This window comes from Bos javanicus, chromosome 7 (assembly GCF_032452875.1).
Source record: "Bos javanicus breed banteng chromosome 7, ARS-OSU_banteng_1.0, whole genome shotgun sequence".
NCBI classification, from domain to species: Eukaryota; Metazoa; Chordata; class Mammalia; order Artiodactyla; family Bovidae; genus Bos; species Bos javanicus.
The window spans coordinates 24,248,878-24,265,810 of NC_083874.1; the positions used below are offsets into that span (position 1 = coordinate 24,248,878).

A 16,933-nucleotide genomic window follows, 5' to 3' on the forward strand; every position below is an offset into this window, starting at 1 on the left:
TTTATTTTCTGGTTCATAGATTTTTTTTTTAATTTATTTATTTTAATTGGAGGTTAATTACTTTACAATATTGTAGCAGTTTTTGCCATACATTGACATGAATCCGCCATGGGTGTACATGTGTCCCCCATCCTGAACCCCCCTCCCACCTCCCTCCCCATCCCATCCCTTAGGGTCATCCCAGTGTACCGGCCCTGAGCACCCTGTCTCGTGCATCAAACCTGGACTGGTGATCCATTTCACATATCGTAATATACATGTTTCAATGACATTCTCTCAAATCATCCCACTCTCACCTTCTCCCACAGAATCCAAAAGACTATTCTTTACATCTGTGTCTCTTTTGCTGACTCGCATACAGGGTCATCATTAAGCATCTTTTCTAAATTCCATATATATGCATTAATATACTGTATTTGTGTTTTTCTTTCTGACTTACGTCACTCTGTATAATAGGCTCCAGTTTCATCTACCTCATTAGAACTGATGTAAATGCATTCTTTTCAATAGCTGAGTAATATTTCATTGTGTACATGTACCACAGCTTTCTTATCCATTCATCTGCCAAAGGACGTCTAGGTTGCTTCCCTGTCCTGGCTATTATAAACAGTGGTCACTGACTTTAAATAACAGAATTTACACACATGACACCCCCCTTCAACTCAAAACCGCTTTTTCAGAGGATCTGAAGTAGACAGTATAGTAAGAGAACCTGAATGGCCCTGGATCATTCAAACTCAGGCAGATACTTCAAGAGTTTTCCTCTTCACCATTTTTCTTGATGTTTGGTTCTTTTGTTCTTCCTTTAGTTCTGAATACTACACAGAATCTTCTCCATGTATCAAAAAGAATCCAAAAGAACCTCCTCTTGTGTTCAACTTGGTCCACACTGGATTCTGTGACTCAAAACCAACCCCAAATGATATATAAAAATATACCTCCTGATGGTACAACATATCCAGAGACGGAATATAATTACAGATGAAGAGGAATGAAAAAGGTCTGCTGACATTCTTGTAACAAGTAAAAGACCAGACACGGATGATCTAGAAATCAAATTTATCACAAGGACACCATGCCTAGTTGTAGAGGTTGTGCACTGCTTACTTCTAATGCCTCCTTTACATACACAACAATGTAAATGACTCCCTGTACTGTTGTGCAGTGCACAGCCTATACAACAGGATTCATTATGTGCTTCTCACATGCCAAGCACTTGGGAAGAGAAATAAAAAGTTAAATTTCAAAAAGGCTTCTGCACTGAAAGCAAAGAAGAGAATGATATAAAATCACCTCTGTAATGTGTAAAGGGCCTAGGATCAGTGAGGAAGAAGCCTGGGGAACTGTAATAAATACGAGATAGTCCTATTTTGCAACTGCCTTTGCCAGAAAACAAATGGAGAGAGAAACACCCAAAACAGATGATACTGAATAATATGGCAATCCAGAAAATTAAAGAATCACATGAAATCAAATCTTTACCTTAGGGCCAAGAATCATGGAGCATAAAGTATATTCAGATGTAGAGGGAAAGATATTTTATGTGCTTTTTCTAAATGTACATATCATAATGCATAAGGCTTCAAGATGACTTTGATTTACATAATGTGAAACAAGGGACTTCATCTGTAACTAAACAACATGATAAAACTATGAGAAATGCACTGCTTATTGTCAAGGGCACTTAAGAGTCTATCACACAGCCAATTTCCGTTCAGTCAGCAAACAAATGAATAGAGCACATTTTTTTTTCCCCCAAAATTCAAGGTCTTATATCCTAAAGGCCTGGAAATATCTTTTAGTACCATTGAAAGACAAATCATCAACAGCATTCTAAAAACTTCAGATCAGACTGTAATTCTTAATCTTCTTCAACTGTACACTGCTTTTCAGGGGATCAAAATAATGTAATCCCAATTTCATAATATTCAAAGATTGTGAGGGGTAAGGGGGACAGAGATGTGTTTGCTGCCTGGACCTGTGATCAAGTGGATTTGAATTCTCTCATTTTTGGCTCATGTTGGCTCTGTGTGCCTGAAGTCTGCATCACAGAGTTTCATTATGTGAGTTTATGGAAATGATACTATTAGACTTTGGCAACTGGGAAGGTCAATAAATCCTGCTTAAGTTCTGATTTATATTGAAAAAAATGAAATGTAGCCTTTAATTTCCAAGAGTGAAGATTCATCTGAGAATAAGTCTCATTGTAGAATTTTATAGTGCCTTGGGATATACCTATAAATGATTCATTCAAAAATTATTCTATGATTTGTATGAAATTAATGTATTTCTGCCATGTCTCTATTTTATTACCCCTTCTATCTTACTAGCCAATGGCATTATTTTGAAACTAACTTTTGGAAGTATTGTACCAAAAGCATTTTAGTAAATACTGAAAAACAAAAGTATCATTATTAAAATTAAATGCTAAATTAAAGAGTATTTTCAAGATATAAAGACTTGTCTCTTCTCTATAATTTCAAAGAGAAATGTGAAAATTACACTAAGAAATCATGGAATTGATAGTTGGGATAAAATGTTTTGTGTTTTTGTTACTATGAACCCATAGAACTAGGTCAGCTTTAAACTATTTACTTCATTGTGTCACACAGAACAATTTAACAAATAAATGACTGCAGATAGGTTTGGACTGATACATACATTATTTACTTGAGTTGAAACCAAAATTAATAACTGAGCTATTATCTCTTCCTGTAAATGTGCTCACATAACATACAACATTTAATGATGACCTAAGATGAGCATTTGCAAGATACTAGGCTGTTTATGGGAGAAGGCAATGGCACCCCACTCCAGTACTCTTGTCTGGAAAATCCCATGGATGGAGGAGCCTGGTAGGCTGCAGTCCATAGTGTCACTAAGAGTTGGACATGACTGAGCGACTTCACTTTCACTTTTCTCTTTCATGCATTGGAGAAGGAAATGGCAACCCACTCCAGTGTTCTTGCCTGGAGAATCCCAGGGACGGGGGAGCCTGGTGGGCTGCCGTCTATGGGGTTGCACAGAGTCGGACACAACTGAAGCAACTTAGCAGCAGCAGGCTGTTTATGAGTTCAGTTTGTAAAATATGGATAAGACCATGGAATACACAGAGATTAAAAATTTTATCTTATTTTTTATAACTTCACTTTCCTGGTGGCTCAGAGGGTAAAGCATCTGCCTGCAATGTGGGAGACCCAGGTTTGATCTCTGGGTCGGGAAGATCCCCTGGAGAAGGAAATGGCAACCCACTCCAGTATTCTTACCTGGAGAATCCCATGGATGGAGGAGCCTGGTAGGCTACAGTCCATGGGGTCTCAAAGAATTGGACGACTGAGCGACTTCACTTTCTTTCTTTCTTTACAAAGCTAAAGATCTGGTTATCTGTATGATTATACCTACTAAAAAGGGATTTTTTTTCTTCCTCGATAACTCAAACCATTCATTTAGACTTTCCTAATCAATGGTGGAAGGTCACTTAGAGAAGTAAACCTTTCCTTACATTGGGCTAATTTTTACTACTAGGGCACTGGAGGGCTTCCCTTGTGGCTCAGCTGGTAAAGAATCCGCCTGCAATATGGGAGACCTGGGTTGTATCCCTGGGTTGGGAAGATCCCCTAGAGAAGGGAAAGGCTACCCACTCCAGTATTCTGGCCTGGAAAATTCCATGGACTACAGTCCATGGGGTCGCAATGAATCAGACACAACTGAGAGACTTTCACTTTCACTTCACTTTTTCAGGGCACTGGAAGCAGTAATACAGAGAAAAGTGATCCTCCAAATAAACTTTAGCCCCACAGGAAAGTAAAGGCAAAATTATATCAGTATCTATCAATATGTTATATGCATATATCATTTGACAGGTTTTTTTTTTTTTTTCCAACTAGATTTTTATACCTGTCGCTTTCCAAAAAACAGAAGCAATCTGCTAAGCCCCATTCTAGGCTCTATTTATCAAGGGGTACAAAACTGATCAACACTTCTGCTAGAGGGTTTAGGAAGTGCACAAAAATCTTTTTTTCCATGAAACATGAAATGGCTTAGCGAAACTACAGCAAATCTTGTCTCCCAAAAAAGTTTTTCCATCAGGTTTTGAGTAGAAATGCTTTTTAGCAAGTGAAGCTTTAGTTTTCATTGATGATGATACATTAGAAAGAACAATCCTTTATTTTGTCTTATCTTTAAAAACCATGGTTTGGGCCTACAGAGTACATATTTAGTCCTTTGCTAGTAGTTCAAGTTTTGAAAATCTGAGGACAAATAATTATTTTACAACTGACTTGAGCCAGCAAACTGAGATTATAAAAAACAGGTTTTCAGTTCTAATGAGCAGGATGAACCTAGAGCCTGTTATACAGAGTGAAGTAAGTCAGAAAGAGAAAAATATCATATATTAACGCGTGTACATGGAATCTAGAAAGATAGTACTGATGAGCCTGTTTGCAGGGCAATAGTGGAGATGCAGACACAGAGAAAAGACTTGTGGACACAGCTGGGGAAGAAGAGGGTGGGACGAATTGAGAGAATAGCATGGAAACATATAATGTAAAAACAGATAGCCAGTGGAAATTTGCTGTAAGATGCAGGGAGTTCAAATTAGGAACTCTGTGACAATGAACAGGGTTGGAATTGGGTGGGAGGTGGGAGGAAGGTTCAAGAGGGAGGGGCATATGTACACCTATGGCTGATTCATGTTGATGCACAGCAGAAACCAACAAAATACTGTAAAGCAATTATCCTGCAATTAAAAATTTTGAAAAAACACAAATATTACTGTAGAATATTATCTAGAATATTCTCACAAATCCCAGATATGACTACTTTTGATTTATTCTTTTAATATGTTATACTAGCCTATGTGTAAGCAAGTAGTTCAATTGCATTTTATGAGCAAAATTTGACAATAATGAAAATGGGCTTTGCTAGTTGCTCAGCTAGTGAAGAATCCACCTGCAATGCAGGAGAACTCAGTTCAATTCCTGGGTCAGAAAGATCCCCTGGAGAAGGGATAGACTTAGCCACTCCAGTATTCTTGGGCTTCCCTGGTGGCTCAGCTGGTAAAGAATCCTCCTGCAAGGCAGGAGACCTGGGTTCAATCCCCGAGTTGAGAAGATTCCCCTGGAGAAGGGAATAGCTACCCTTTCCAGCATTCTTGCCTAGAGAATTCCACGGACTGTACATTCCATGGGATCGCAAAGAGTTGAACACAACTGAGTGACTTTCACTTTCAATTTCACTTTGACAATAATGAAAGATTTTATTTCTAAGCACAAGAGCCAGTACACTGTAATTATTCTAAACAAATACTAGCACTTGTTTACAATCATATATAGATAAAGATGTTAATACACTTTTTTGTGAAAATTCAGAAAGCTATAAAAATATAGAGTCGTCACATAAATTAGGATACTTCTATGCAATAAAACAGTATGTCTGTTTCTCCTTCCAAATGATACAGACCAAATATGGGTGTGTTAGCTTCCTGTTAGCTTAATACATAGAAATCTGTTGCATTTCTATATACTAACAATGAAAGGTCAGAAAGAGAAATTAAGGATTTAATAGATAAATTATCCTATTTACCATCACATCAAAAAAGAATAAAATACTTAGGAATAAACCTACCTAGAGACACAAAAGATGTGTACTCAGAAAACTCTAAGATACTGATGAAAGAAATATAAGATGACACAAACAGAAAGATATACCATGTTCCTAGATTAGCAGAATCAATATTGTCAAAATGATTATATTACCCAAGATAAGCTACAGCTTCAATGTAATTCCTATCAAATTACAAATGGCATTTTTTTTTGCAGATCTAGGACAAAAAAAATCTTCAAATTTGTATCAAAACATAAAAGACCCTGAATAGCCAAAGCAATCTTGAGAAAGAAAAAACAGAGCTGGAGGAATCAGGCTCCCTCACTGTAGACTATACTACAAAGCTACAATCATCAAAACAGTATGATCTCTCACAAAGACAGATATATAGATCAATGGAACAAGATAGAAAGCCCCAAAACAAACGTTCACACCTTTGGTCAATTAATCTACAATAAAGGAGGCAAGAATATACAATGGAGAAAATACAGTTTATTTATTAAGTGATCCTGATAAAACTGGATAGCTACATGTAAAAGAATGAAATTAGAACACTGTCTAATACCATACATAAAAATAAACTTCATAGTGGATTAAAGACTTAAATGTAAGACAGGATAATATATAGTTCTTAGAGGAACACATAAGCAGAACACTCTTTGACATCTATTGCTGCAAGATCTTTCTGGATCTACCTCCTAGGGTAATGAAAATAAAAACAAACATAAACAAATAGGATCTAACTAAATGTAAAAATGTTTGCAAAGCAAAGGAAACCATAAACAAACAAAATGACAACCCTCAGAATGAGAGAAAATAGTTGCAAACAATGTGACTGACAAGGGATTAATTTCCAAAATAAACAAATAGTTCATGAAGCTAAATATTAAAAAAAAAATCCAAAAAATGGGCAAAAGGTCTAAACAGACATTTATTCAAAGAAGACATACACAGACAGCCAAAAAACACACGAAAAGATGCTCAACCTCACTAATCAGTAGAGAAATGCAAATCAAAATTACAATGAGGTACCTCCTCAAACTAGTAAGAATGTCCACCATCAAAAAGTCTACAAACAACAAAATATTCAAGAGGGTGTGGAGAAAATGGAACCCTCTTACACCATTGGTGAGAATGTAAATTGATACAGCCATTGTAGAGAACAGTATGGAGGTTCCTTAAAAAACTAAAAAGAGAGATACCACATGACTTACCAATCATACTCCTGGGTATATACCCAGAGAAAAGTATAATTCAAAAAGATACATGCACTCCAGTGTTCACTGTAGCACTATTTACAACAGCCAGGATATGGAAGCAACCTAAATGTCCATCAACAGAGGAATGGATAAAAAAGATGTGATATGTATATCTTATGGAATATTATGGTATATTACTGGAATATTATGGAATATACTCGACCATAAAAAGGAATGAAACTGTGCCATTTGCAGAGACATGGATGGACCTAGAGACTGTCATAGAGAGTGAAGTTTCATAATCAGACAATGAAAGACAAATATTGTATCATATCAATTATATGTGGAACCTAAAAAAAAGATATAAATGAACTTACAAAACAGAAACAGACTTACAGACTTCAAAAACAAACTTATCATTACCAAAAAAGAAAGGTCGGCAGGGATAAATTAGCAGGTTGGGATTAACATATCCATACTATTACACATAAATATATGTATAGCATAAATATATATGTATATATTGTATAGCACAGGAAACTCTACTTAATATTCTGTAAACCTACATAGGAAAATAATCTGGAAAACAAGAGATATATGTATATGTATAAATGAATCACTGCTGAAAATAACAGCAGAGTGTACACCTGAAACTAACACAATATTGTAAATCAACTATACTCTAACATAAAATAAAAATTAAATTTAAATAAATAATAAATAATGTAGTAAAAATCCAATAGCTTTAGTATATAAGGTAGACTTATAGTCTTTCAAACATATAAAACACTATATGTTTCAGTATTTCATTCATCCTATAGAAATGTAAAGTGTAAATTATTAAATAAACTTTCACTAGATATAAACAGCCAAAAGAAGAAAAAGGAACTGATACTTGTTTCAGAATTCCTAGGTGTCAGGAATTTTACATATTATTTTCTCATTTAAATTTAAACTGTAACATGTTCAGAAAATTACTACAGGTAATATCGAGTATATCACACTAACCCCATAAAACTGTTTTGTCACTCGACAATACTGTCAGCCACAGCAAATGATTCCCAACTGTGTCTAAGATAATGAGGAATGTAATAATAACCATGGGCTAACCAACTAGCAATTAAAAACATTTATTATATAATACTAGAATAAAAGATATTTCTGATAGTATATCTTCCACATTAATAAAAGTTTGCACAGGATTTTATACAATTATTTATGCTTGGAAAATTATTGAATGGTCACTTTATGTTAGATGTTATAGAAGATGTCTTATATTCTTCTCTCTGTACTATTAGCCTCATCATAATGAGACAAACAGAGGTCAAACAGTCAACTCCAAGATTACCAGCTACTGTTTGGGTAAACACAGGTCATGTTTCTTTGATTATCTTTCTTAGTCTTAAAGTTCTATATATTTATATATCATATACGTATATACATAAATACACATATAATTATAGATACAAATTATCCATTAAAGATGTCTATTGCAAGTATCTAATCTTTTCATTTACATATCAATATTTTTGGATATGATGTGGTTTTAATTTTCAGGAAGCCCAAATGATTAATAATTTTTATTTACTGCTTTTTTGTATCCTATCTAGGAAATTACTGTCTTCTCATGGTCATGAAGATTTTGTTTTTAATAAAAGTCTTATAGTTGTAGATTTCTATGATCCATTATGAATTAACATCATACAAGGTGCTAACCAGGGTTGAGATTCATTTTGTTTCAAATGACTATCCATATGTAAACAGACTATCTTTTCATCACTGAATTATGCTAATGGTTTTACTGAACATCAATTGACCATATGTATGTGAGTGTATTTCCAGACTCTTTATTCTGTTTCATTGATTTGTATGGCTAATGTTCTGTCATAGCTATACTGTTTTGACTACCAAACCTTTATAATAAGTTTTGAAATCAGAAAATGTAAGTCCACCTGATGTGTTCCTCTTTTACAAAACCTCTTAACTCTTCTAGGTCCTTTTCTTTCCCAAATAAATATTGGAATCAGATTGTAATTTTTAAAACCAAACCAAACCAAATGAAAAACCTGCAGAGATTTTCATTGGGATTATAGTCACTCCCTAAGTCAATTTAGGGAAAATAGACATCTTGATTAAGACTTTGTCTTCCAATAAATAAACCTTTATTTATATCTCTAATTTTTCTCAGCAGGACTATGTAATATTATTTCATTTTCTTAAATTATTCTCAGTGTTTTATGATTTTGGAAGTTACTTTAAAATCTTCCCAACTGTTCACTTCCCCCATATATAAATATAATTCTTCTTCTAAATTGACTTTATATGCCATAGCCTTGTAAATTTCAGTTGTAAAGTCTAGCAATTTTTCCACTAGATTTCTTAAAATTTTCTTTGTACCAAGTCATGTCATCTATGTAGAGACAGTTTTTAATTTTTCTTCCCAATATTTATACCTTTCGTTCCCCTAACTTATAACCATCAGCACAACACTGAACAGATGAGCTAAGAGTGGACATCCCTTGCCTTGCTTCCAGTCTTATTAGCTATAGATTTTGTGTGTGTAAGTAGGTGTAGACACACTTTCACAGATTAAGAAAGTACCCTTATGAATTCATTAAGAATTTTGTTGATAGGGTTTTTTCAGTCAGTACATTAGTGATATCATTTCGTTGTTTCAGGGATCTTTTCTTTCTGACAGGAAGTCAGTTATTGATCGTAATGTTGTCTCCGCTATTGTAACGTATCCCTTTTCTCTAGCCAATCAACATTTTTTTCTATATCTTTGGTTCTCACCAATTTTCCTGTGATATGCCTCAGTCTCTAAGTTGATTTTTATGAAAATAACTAGGTCTAGGTCTCTAGGTTTTTTATGAAATCTGTGAAAAACTTTTGACATTACATCTTCAAATAATTTTCTTACACATTCTCAACTCTCTTCTGAGATTCCAATGCCAGCAGTATTTGGTAAATCCAACATCTAAGCAATCTCAAAAAGTTGGCTTAAAGCTCAACATTCAGAAAACGAAGATCGTGGCATCTGGTCCCATCACTTCATGAGAAATAGATGGGGAAACAGTGGAAACAGTGTCAGACTTTATTTTGGGGGGCTCCAAAATCACTGTAGATGGTAATTGCAACCACGAAATTAAAAGACGCTTACTCCATGGAAGCAAAGTTATGACCAACCTAGATAGCATATTCAAAAGCAGAGAAATTACTTTGCCATCAAAGGTCCACCTAGTCAAGGCCATGGTTTTTCCAATGGTCATGTATGGATGTGAGAGTTGGGCTGTGAAGAAAGCTGAGAGCCGAAGAATTGATGCTTTTGAACTGTGGTGTTAGATAAGACTCTTGAGAGTCCCTTGGACTGCAGGGAGATCCAACCAGTCCATTCTAAAGGAGATCAGTCCTGGGTGGTCTTTGGAAGGACTGATGCTGAAGCTGAAACTCCAATACTTAGGCCACCTCATGCAAAGAGTTGACTCATTGGAAAAGACTCTGATGCTGGGAGGGATTGGGGCCAGGAGGAGAAGGGGAGGACAGAGGATGAGATAGCTGGATGGCACCACTGACTTGATGGACATGAGTTTGAGTGAACTCCGGGAGTTGGTGATGGACAGGGAGGCCTGGCATGCCGCAATTCATGGGGTCGCAAAGAGTCGGACATGACTGAGTGACTGAACTGAACTGAACTGAACTGAAGCAATCTCAGGGTCTGATTCTATTATTTTTCTTTGACCATGGGTCACATTTTCATGTTTCTTTGCTTGACTAATTTTCATTATATTTCAGACATTGTAGATGATATTATAGAGATTCAAGATTCAGTTATATTCCTCTGAAGAGTGCTTTGTCTTTTTTACTTGCTGGTCACTCTGAATGTAGGTAGGTTTGAGTTTATTCTTTAGTAGGGAGAATATACCAAAAGCTCAAGATGATTCCCAAGCCTTCATAAACTGGTGAGACTCAAACTCCAAACTGGGCTTGGTTTCAGGCTTTGTTAAGAGAGGGTCAAGAGAGGGCATTTCTCTGGATCATGGTGCCTATTAAGAAGGCCACTTAATGGTGCCTCTGTTTTCTCAGATAAATGCCTCTAAATGGTGCCTTTGTTTCCTCAGATAAATGCCAGGAGTAAAAACAAGGTATTAGCAAGGTTGCTTTACTCCCATGGCCCAAATATGCTCAATTTCTAGAACCTTAACTCCATAGCAACAGCACCCTGATAAATTTTGGGTAGTTTCTATGTGTAGCTAGACCAGCCTTTGCAAAGTCCTCACAGATGACCTGCACAAGAATTTGGCACCTCTGCCTGCAAAGTATCCTCGTCTCTGGTGCTTTCAACAGGAGCACTGTGTTCTACTTAGATTCCAGCTTGCTGTACCATTAAAAAAATTGTCCCAAGGCAAAGTCGGGTTGGCTGTGGGCCTCACTTAGCAAATTTTCCTTCTTTTAGAGACTGCACTGCTATTTCTTCAATAACTGAAAGCAGTTGCCTCATAAATGTTTTTCCATTTTATAGCTGTTTATTGCAGAGGTCTAGTATCAGGTACACCTACATAGCTGGAAATGGAAGTCTAGTTGTGTTCTTACATAGATTATTTTCATCCTTATGAATTATTTATAAGTTGAATAGTTTTTACACAATTCAGCAACAAGAAGCCATTATGAATTCAACAGACTCATTACAGAAAATCATGTTTAAACGTCACTGTGTATTCTGTGAGGTGAAATGTCAACATTGATTAAAAAAAAATTAAATTGCTAGTTAACAATGAACTACCATTAATTACTAGCTCTAAGCAAAATAAGCTTATATTTAAGTTTGTAAGTTTATACAGAGTGTTCATAGAGAGTTAACTATTCTTCATTGTTTCACCTTATATTTATACTCAGTGCTGAAATACAAATGCAGCTCAAAATTAACTAGCTAGAGACTTAATTAAAATTTTTTCTTGTAACCAGAAATTGTTCAGTTTAACATACTGGGCATTTTCCATGATGATGATGATGGAAAAACATACCATGTAGGTTTATAACTTCAAAGTTCCACCAAAATTCATCAGTGCTTTCATTTATCATCATCAATGGCTATGTCTTTGCATCAAAAATAGAAGGTAACTTTTTTTATATTAATTAACCAAATGTTTAGTCACTATGCCAGCCAATATGTGGCTGTTCAGAAATCAGTTATTATGAATTGAGAGAAATGACTAACAGCACTATGCCAAAAGTTTTTTGGAACACAAAATCTGGAATAAAAGCATTCTATGAAGGGATTAATAGGATTAACAGCATGGCCATCAAATTAAGAATGTCATTTAACTGGCTTTAAAAAACTCACCTTGTTATAAGTATAGCTGCATCCACTGAGGTCATGTCCTCTCCCCAGCTTGTTGACATCTCTAAATGTATATCATTCTTTTTGCCAAATTCTTCATGCTGCCACTTACAAAAACTCTCCAGCATTTTCTCTCCATGATGCCCAATATAAAGATCTGCCTGAAAAAGAAGAGATTTCACTTCAAGGCAAATTATTCTCAGATATACAGAAAACTAAAGACCAAGGGGACTTCTTGAATTACTAGAGCCGACTGCTGACCATAACATTAATTAGAACCTGGAAGACATTCAGAATTAATTTTTCCTGAGCTAAAAAATCTTAAAACTTTGTGAAGGTACAATAATTACAAAACCTGTTTAATGCTATTGTGAAAAAGAAGAGAGTTGCAATGGAATATTAAGAATGTGGAACTTTTAGACTTAAATCACTCATTATTTCTACAATTTTAACAAAGGTTTTACAAAGCTAAGCAGTATGTTAAAATGATGCCACGGAACAGTCTCTGTTTAAATTGAATTACAGATAAAGCACATGTTTAAATAAGAAAACAAAACTGTCATTAAAAATTACTTTTAAAAATTGCATTTTGCAAAGTTAAGTTTGTTGTCAGGATTCTTGGAAACTACAAACATTCCATTTCTTGACTATAATTGAGGTATTAACTAAAACTAATGGCCAGTTTTATGTACATTTCAAGTGACTCAGTGGATATTTCTGGATTTTAAGTCAATAAAAAGTAAATCCCTAACATTCCCTTTACTTAAAAGTACCTGGATACAACTTCTCACCCACTGAATTGAACAAAAAACTCAAGACTTTCTTACTGGAGTTTCATGGAGCAGAATAAGCTTTATCACACGAAGATTGACCTGCACACCAAGACTCTTGTGTTGGAAAAGGTTAAAAACCTAAAAGCAAATAAAAATAAAAATCCTAAAATAAAACTGAAAGACATCTTAATTTTTCTTAAAGCCCAGAACAGGGAGAAGTCTCAATTCAGTTGAGCAATTTTATATATTTCAAAAAAAATTTTTTAATTACTTTAAAATTAGCTTAATAAGCAATAACTAATTCACTTTAGACACCAAGAAATTTAGACCTAGCATTCTGATAATATACACTGCAATCGATAATCTAAGCATTTTAATGGGGGTGGGGGCAGAGGGAAGATTGGGCTTTCCACAATAGTGAAGAGAAGAATTTTAGTAACTAAATCCTAGAAATTTTCTTAAGATCACAAAATGCCAGTGTCCTTTCTTCTGAGAAAATATCCCCAAAACAGCCTGCTTTATGCCACCTCCCAATTTATCCTTTACAGTTTTTACTCTCCCCAGGACAACTGCCAAACAGGAACAGGATTTTCAAAGCTCCTCCCCTTCAATGCTGCCCATGAAGACATGCTATTGTTGCTTAACGGTTTCAGGTCACCATTATAACTGGTATTTCCAAAACATGGCATATGTAACAATGCTGGAAAGCAAGGCAAATTTTTTATGCGGTACCTTGATTTTTTTTTTTAAACTGACTATTTAACTTACTACAGAAAATTAAAATTGGCATACTAAACCCACACTTTCCAAGGCAGTACTATTTAAAAGAGACTGAAGTTGGTAGGCTATGCCTGTCTACCCTTTACAAAATGCTGATGAAGTGGTTGTTCAGTAGCTAAGTATTTATCCTTGTACTAGTGGTTCTTATCTTGCCTTATATGGCAACTCAAATTATAAATGGACATCTGCCGTTGGCTTTCATTTTTGTTTACTCTCTCCTAAGAAACACTCTCCATGAAAACCTTCTCATTCTGCCTTGAAGGAAGTTTACTCAACAGGGTATATAGTTAAGTCAAAGGATTCAGGCAGAAGGTACAAGGATTCAAATCCCAGGTACAAGTTAGATTTCTTTGGTCCAAAATATCAACCAAAGTTAGCTTTAGCTAACACATCTTACTCATCAACTAGTATTATAGCTGACATGCAATTTTACATACCTACGTAAGAGCTCAGTGGATCACCAACCTCCATTTTTGTTCCACCTCATAATCTACAGTACTTTGGGTGGGGCCATACATATAAACAAATACAACATTTCTGCTATTTCAACAAATGGCCTTTTATAAAAAAGAAGGAAAAGAAGGGCACAAAAAAAGAGATAAAAGAATAATAGAAAAAGAGTTTTGCCACATCAAATTAACAATAAGGTTTTATTACTAGAAGGTATCAATTATTATTTTGATATCTTTCTTGAGAAGGATCAATTTGATACACCTATTTTTTCTTACTGATGTCAATAAAAGAAAGGAATAGTAATGAGTTAATTTTTAAAGAACTTCATTATACTCACACATTTCTTCCTTAGAGTTTTCTTGAAAAAATTCCAAGCGCACTTTAAAGTTTGCCTACCATATTTAAGATGGTTAGAATGAATCTCCTGGCTGCATCTGCTCCATGATAGGAAACCATTGCTGGATCTGCAACCACTACAGTCTCTATGTTGTATTCTTGAGGTAATTTGTATGAATATCGTTTCCCTCTTCCACTTTCTGTTATTTTTTTAGATCTAGGTCTTCCTTTATCTGCAACACAGAAATGAATTTTCAAATGTGCCTCTATCTTAACAAAATGATTAAAAATCTCCACCTCTTCAATAATTAAAAAGAAAGTTTATTGAATACCAACATGTGCTGATGATATAGTGATGAGCAAGACCCTGGAACCTAAATGAGCATTTGGCTTTGGGATCAGACAGACTGGACTTCTACCCCTGATTAACTCTACCCCTCGGGAAACTAACATCACTCAGTCAGCCTTAGTTTCCTCATTTGTAAAATGAATAACAGTAACACTTGCTTTCTAGAGTTGTATGGGCCAATAATAAGATCACATTAGTATGTATAAATAAAATAATTCCATAAATAAAAGACATCATGGTTTTCTTTTGGAAACCAGCGATAAGATAAAGGTCTACTTGCCAGAAGTGCCTGAAGTGACTGCTCCATGCATCCTAATGTCACTAAGACGTGTCTGACTCTTTGAGACCCCATAGATTGTAACCCACCAGGCTCCTCTGCAGGTAAATGCCTCTTATTACTCCAACTATGCATGGGCTACAAAGGAATTGGTTCTGTCATCCATCGGAATAATACAGAAGTTATGACCTCAACACAGCAGATTCTTCAAACAAGGCCAAATAAAACCAGTAACCACCAATAATGACACCCCACTCCAGTACTCTTGCCTGGAAAATCCCATGGATGGAGGAGCCTGGTAGGCTGCAGTCCATGGGGTCGCTAAGAGTCAGATATGACTGAGTGACTTCACTTTCACTTTCATGCATTGCAGAAGGAAATGGCAACCTACTCCAGTGTTCTTGCCTGGAGAATCCCAGGGACGGCGGGGCCTGGTGGGCTGCCATCTACGGGGTCGCACAGAGTCGGACACGACTGAAGCGACTTAGCAACCACCAATAAACATCTTTATACATTTATATAAAAATGGAAAATTTCTGTTTACGAAAATATGCTACTATCAGAATGAAAATCATTCAACCAAGTGGTAGAAGATAATTACAGAACTTTTCCATAATAAATGAAAAGCTACTCTAAGTCAATGACAGATAACTGAACTGAAAAACTGGCTGCAAATCTGAACAGGCATTTCTAACAAAAGGGAGATTCAAAAAGCTAATTAGCATAGGAGAAGGTGCTCAGTCTCATTGGTCAAGGAAATGCAAATTAACCACAATAATTTAAATACAATTCCAGAATGGCTATGATAGACATGATTATATTCAGTGTTAACAAGAAGGTAAGGACAACTGGAAGTCCCATACTCATATGAGCTGGGAGTTTAAATTAGGATAAACAATGAAAAAGTGGTTGGGAGTACGCATTAAAGCTGAATAATTGCACACCCAATGATCAACATTCTAAAGTACATAGTCATTAGAAATACATGCAAATCAGGTGTAAAAATTACTCATAGCAGTGTTATTGATGGTTCAACTAACCATCAATAGCAATAGTATAATGGATAAAGAAATTCTGTCCTATTCATAAAATGGAATGCTATATAGCACTGAGGGCTTTCCTTGTGGCTCAGCTGGTTAAGAATCTGTCTGCAACATGGGAGACCTGGGTTCTATCCCTGGGTTGGGAAGATGTCCTGGAGAAGGGAAAGGTTACCCATTCCAGTATTCTGACTTGGAGAATTCCATGGACTGTATGGTCCATTGGGTCACAAAGAGTCAGACACGACTGAGTGACTTTCATTTCACTTCACTTGACTTCATAGAGCAGTGAAAACAGATGAGCTTCACAAACATACTGCTGAACAGAAGAAGCAATTACAAAAGAGTAGGCAGTGTATGATTCCATTTATAGGAACATCACAAACTGGGAAGATGGGATGTTAGAAGTCGGGATAGTGACGATCTAGGGCTAAGAGAAATTAGTGCCGAAGAGTGGGCACAAGGGCAACATCTATGGTGCTGATACTTTCTACATTTTGATCCAAGTAGTACCTACTTATGCTTCACTTTGGGAAAATTCAGCAGTCGGACACATCGTTTGCACAACTTCCTATGTGTGTGCTGTGCTTTAATAATGAATTTGTAATTTTAACAGCTTTCTTGAGGTATAATTTGCATGCCATAACATGTAGCCATTTCAATGTACAATTCATTTAGTTTTAACAACTTTTTATAACTGCACAGCCATCTCCACCATTTACTGTTAATCAGCTATCATCTGCTCTTCTCCTTGCCATTTACTGAAATTCTGCTGATGTTACTA

General features: G+C 35.6%; 1 protein-coding gene across 1 annotated transcript in view; it reads right to left on the bottom strand.

Moving 5' to 3' along the window:
• ADAMTS19 (ADAM metallopeptidase with thrombospondin type 1 motif 19) overlaps positions 1-16,933 on the bottom strand; it is a 266,648-nt gene that overhangs the window by 182,158 nt on the left and 67,557 nt on the right. The window contains exons 4-6 of the mRNA XM_061422888.1: positions 14,544-14,716; positions 12,969-13,052; positions 12,145-12,302 (exon numbers count right to left, since the gene is read on the bottom strand). Coding sequence (XP_061278872.1) covers positions 12,145-12,302; positions 12,969-13,052; positions 14,544-14,716 — 415 coding nt within the window. The remainder of the gene's footprint in view (positions 1-12,144; positions 12,303-12,968; positions 13,053-14,543; positions 14,717-16,933) is intronic.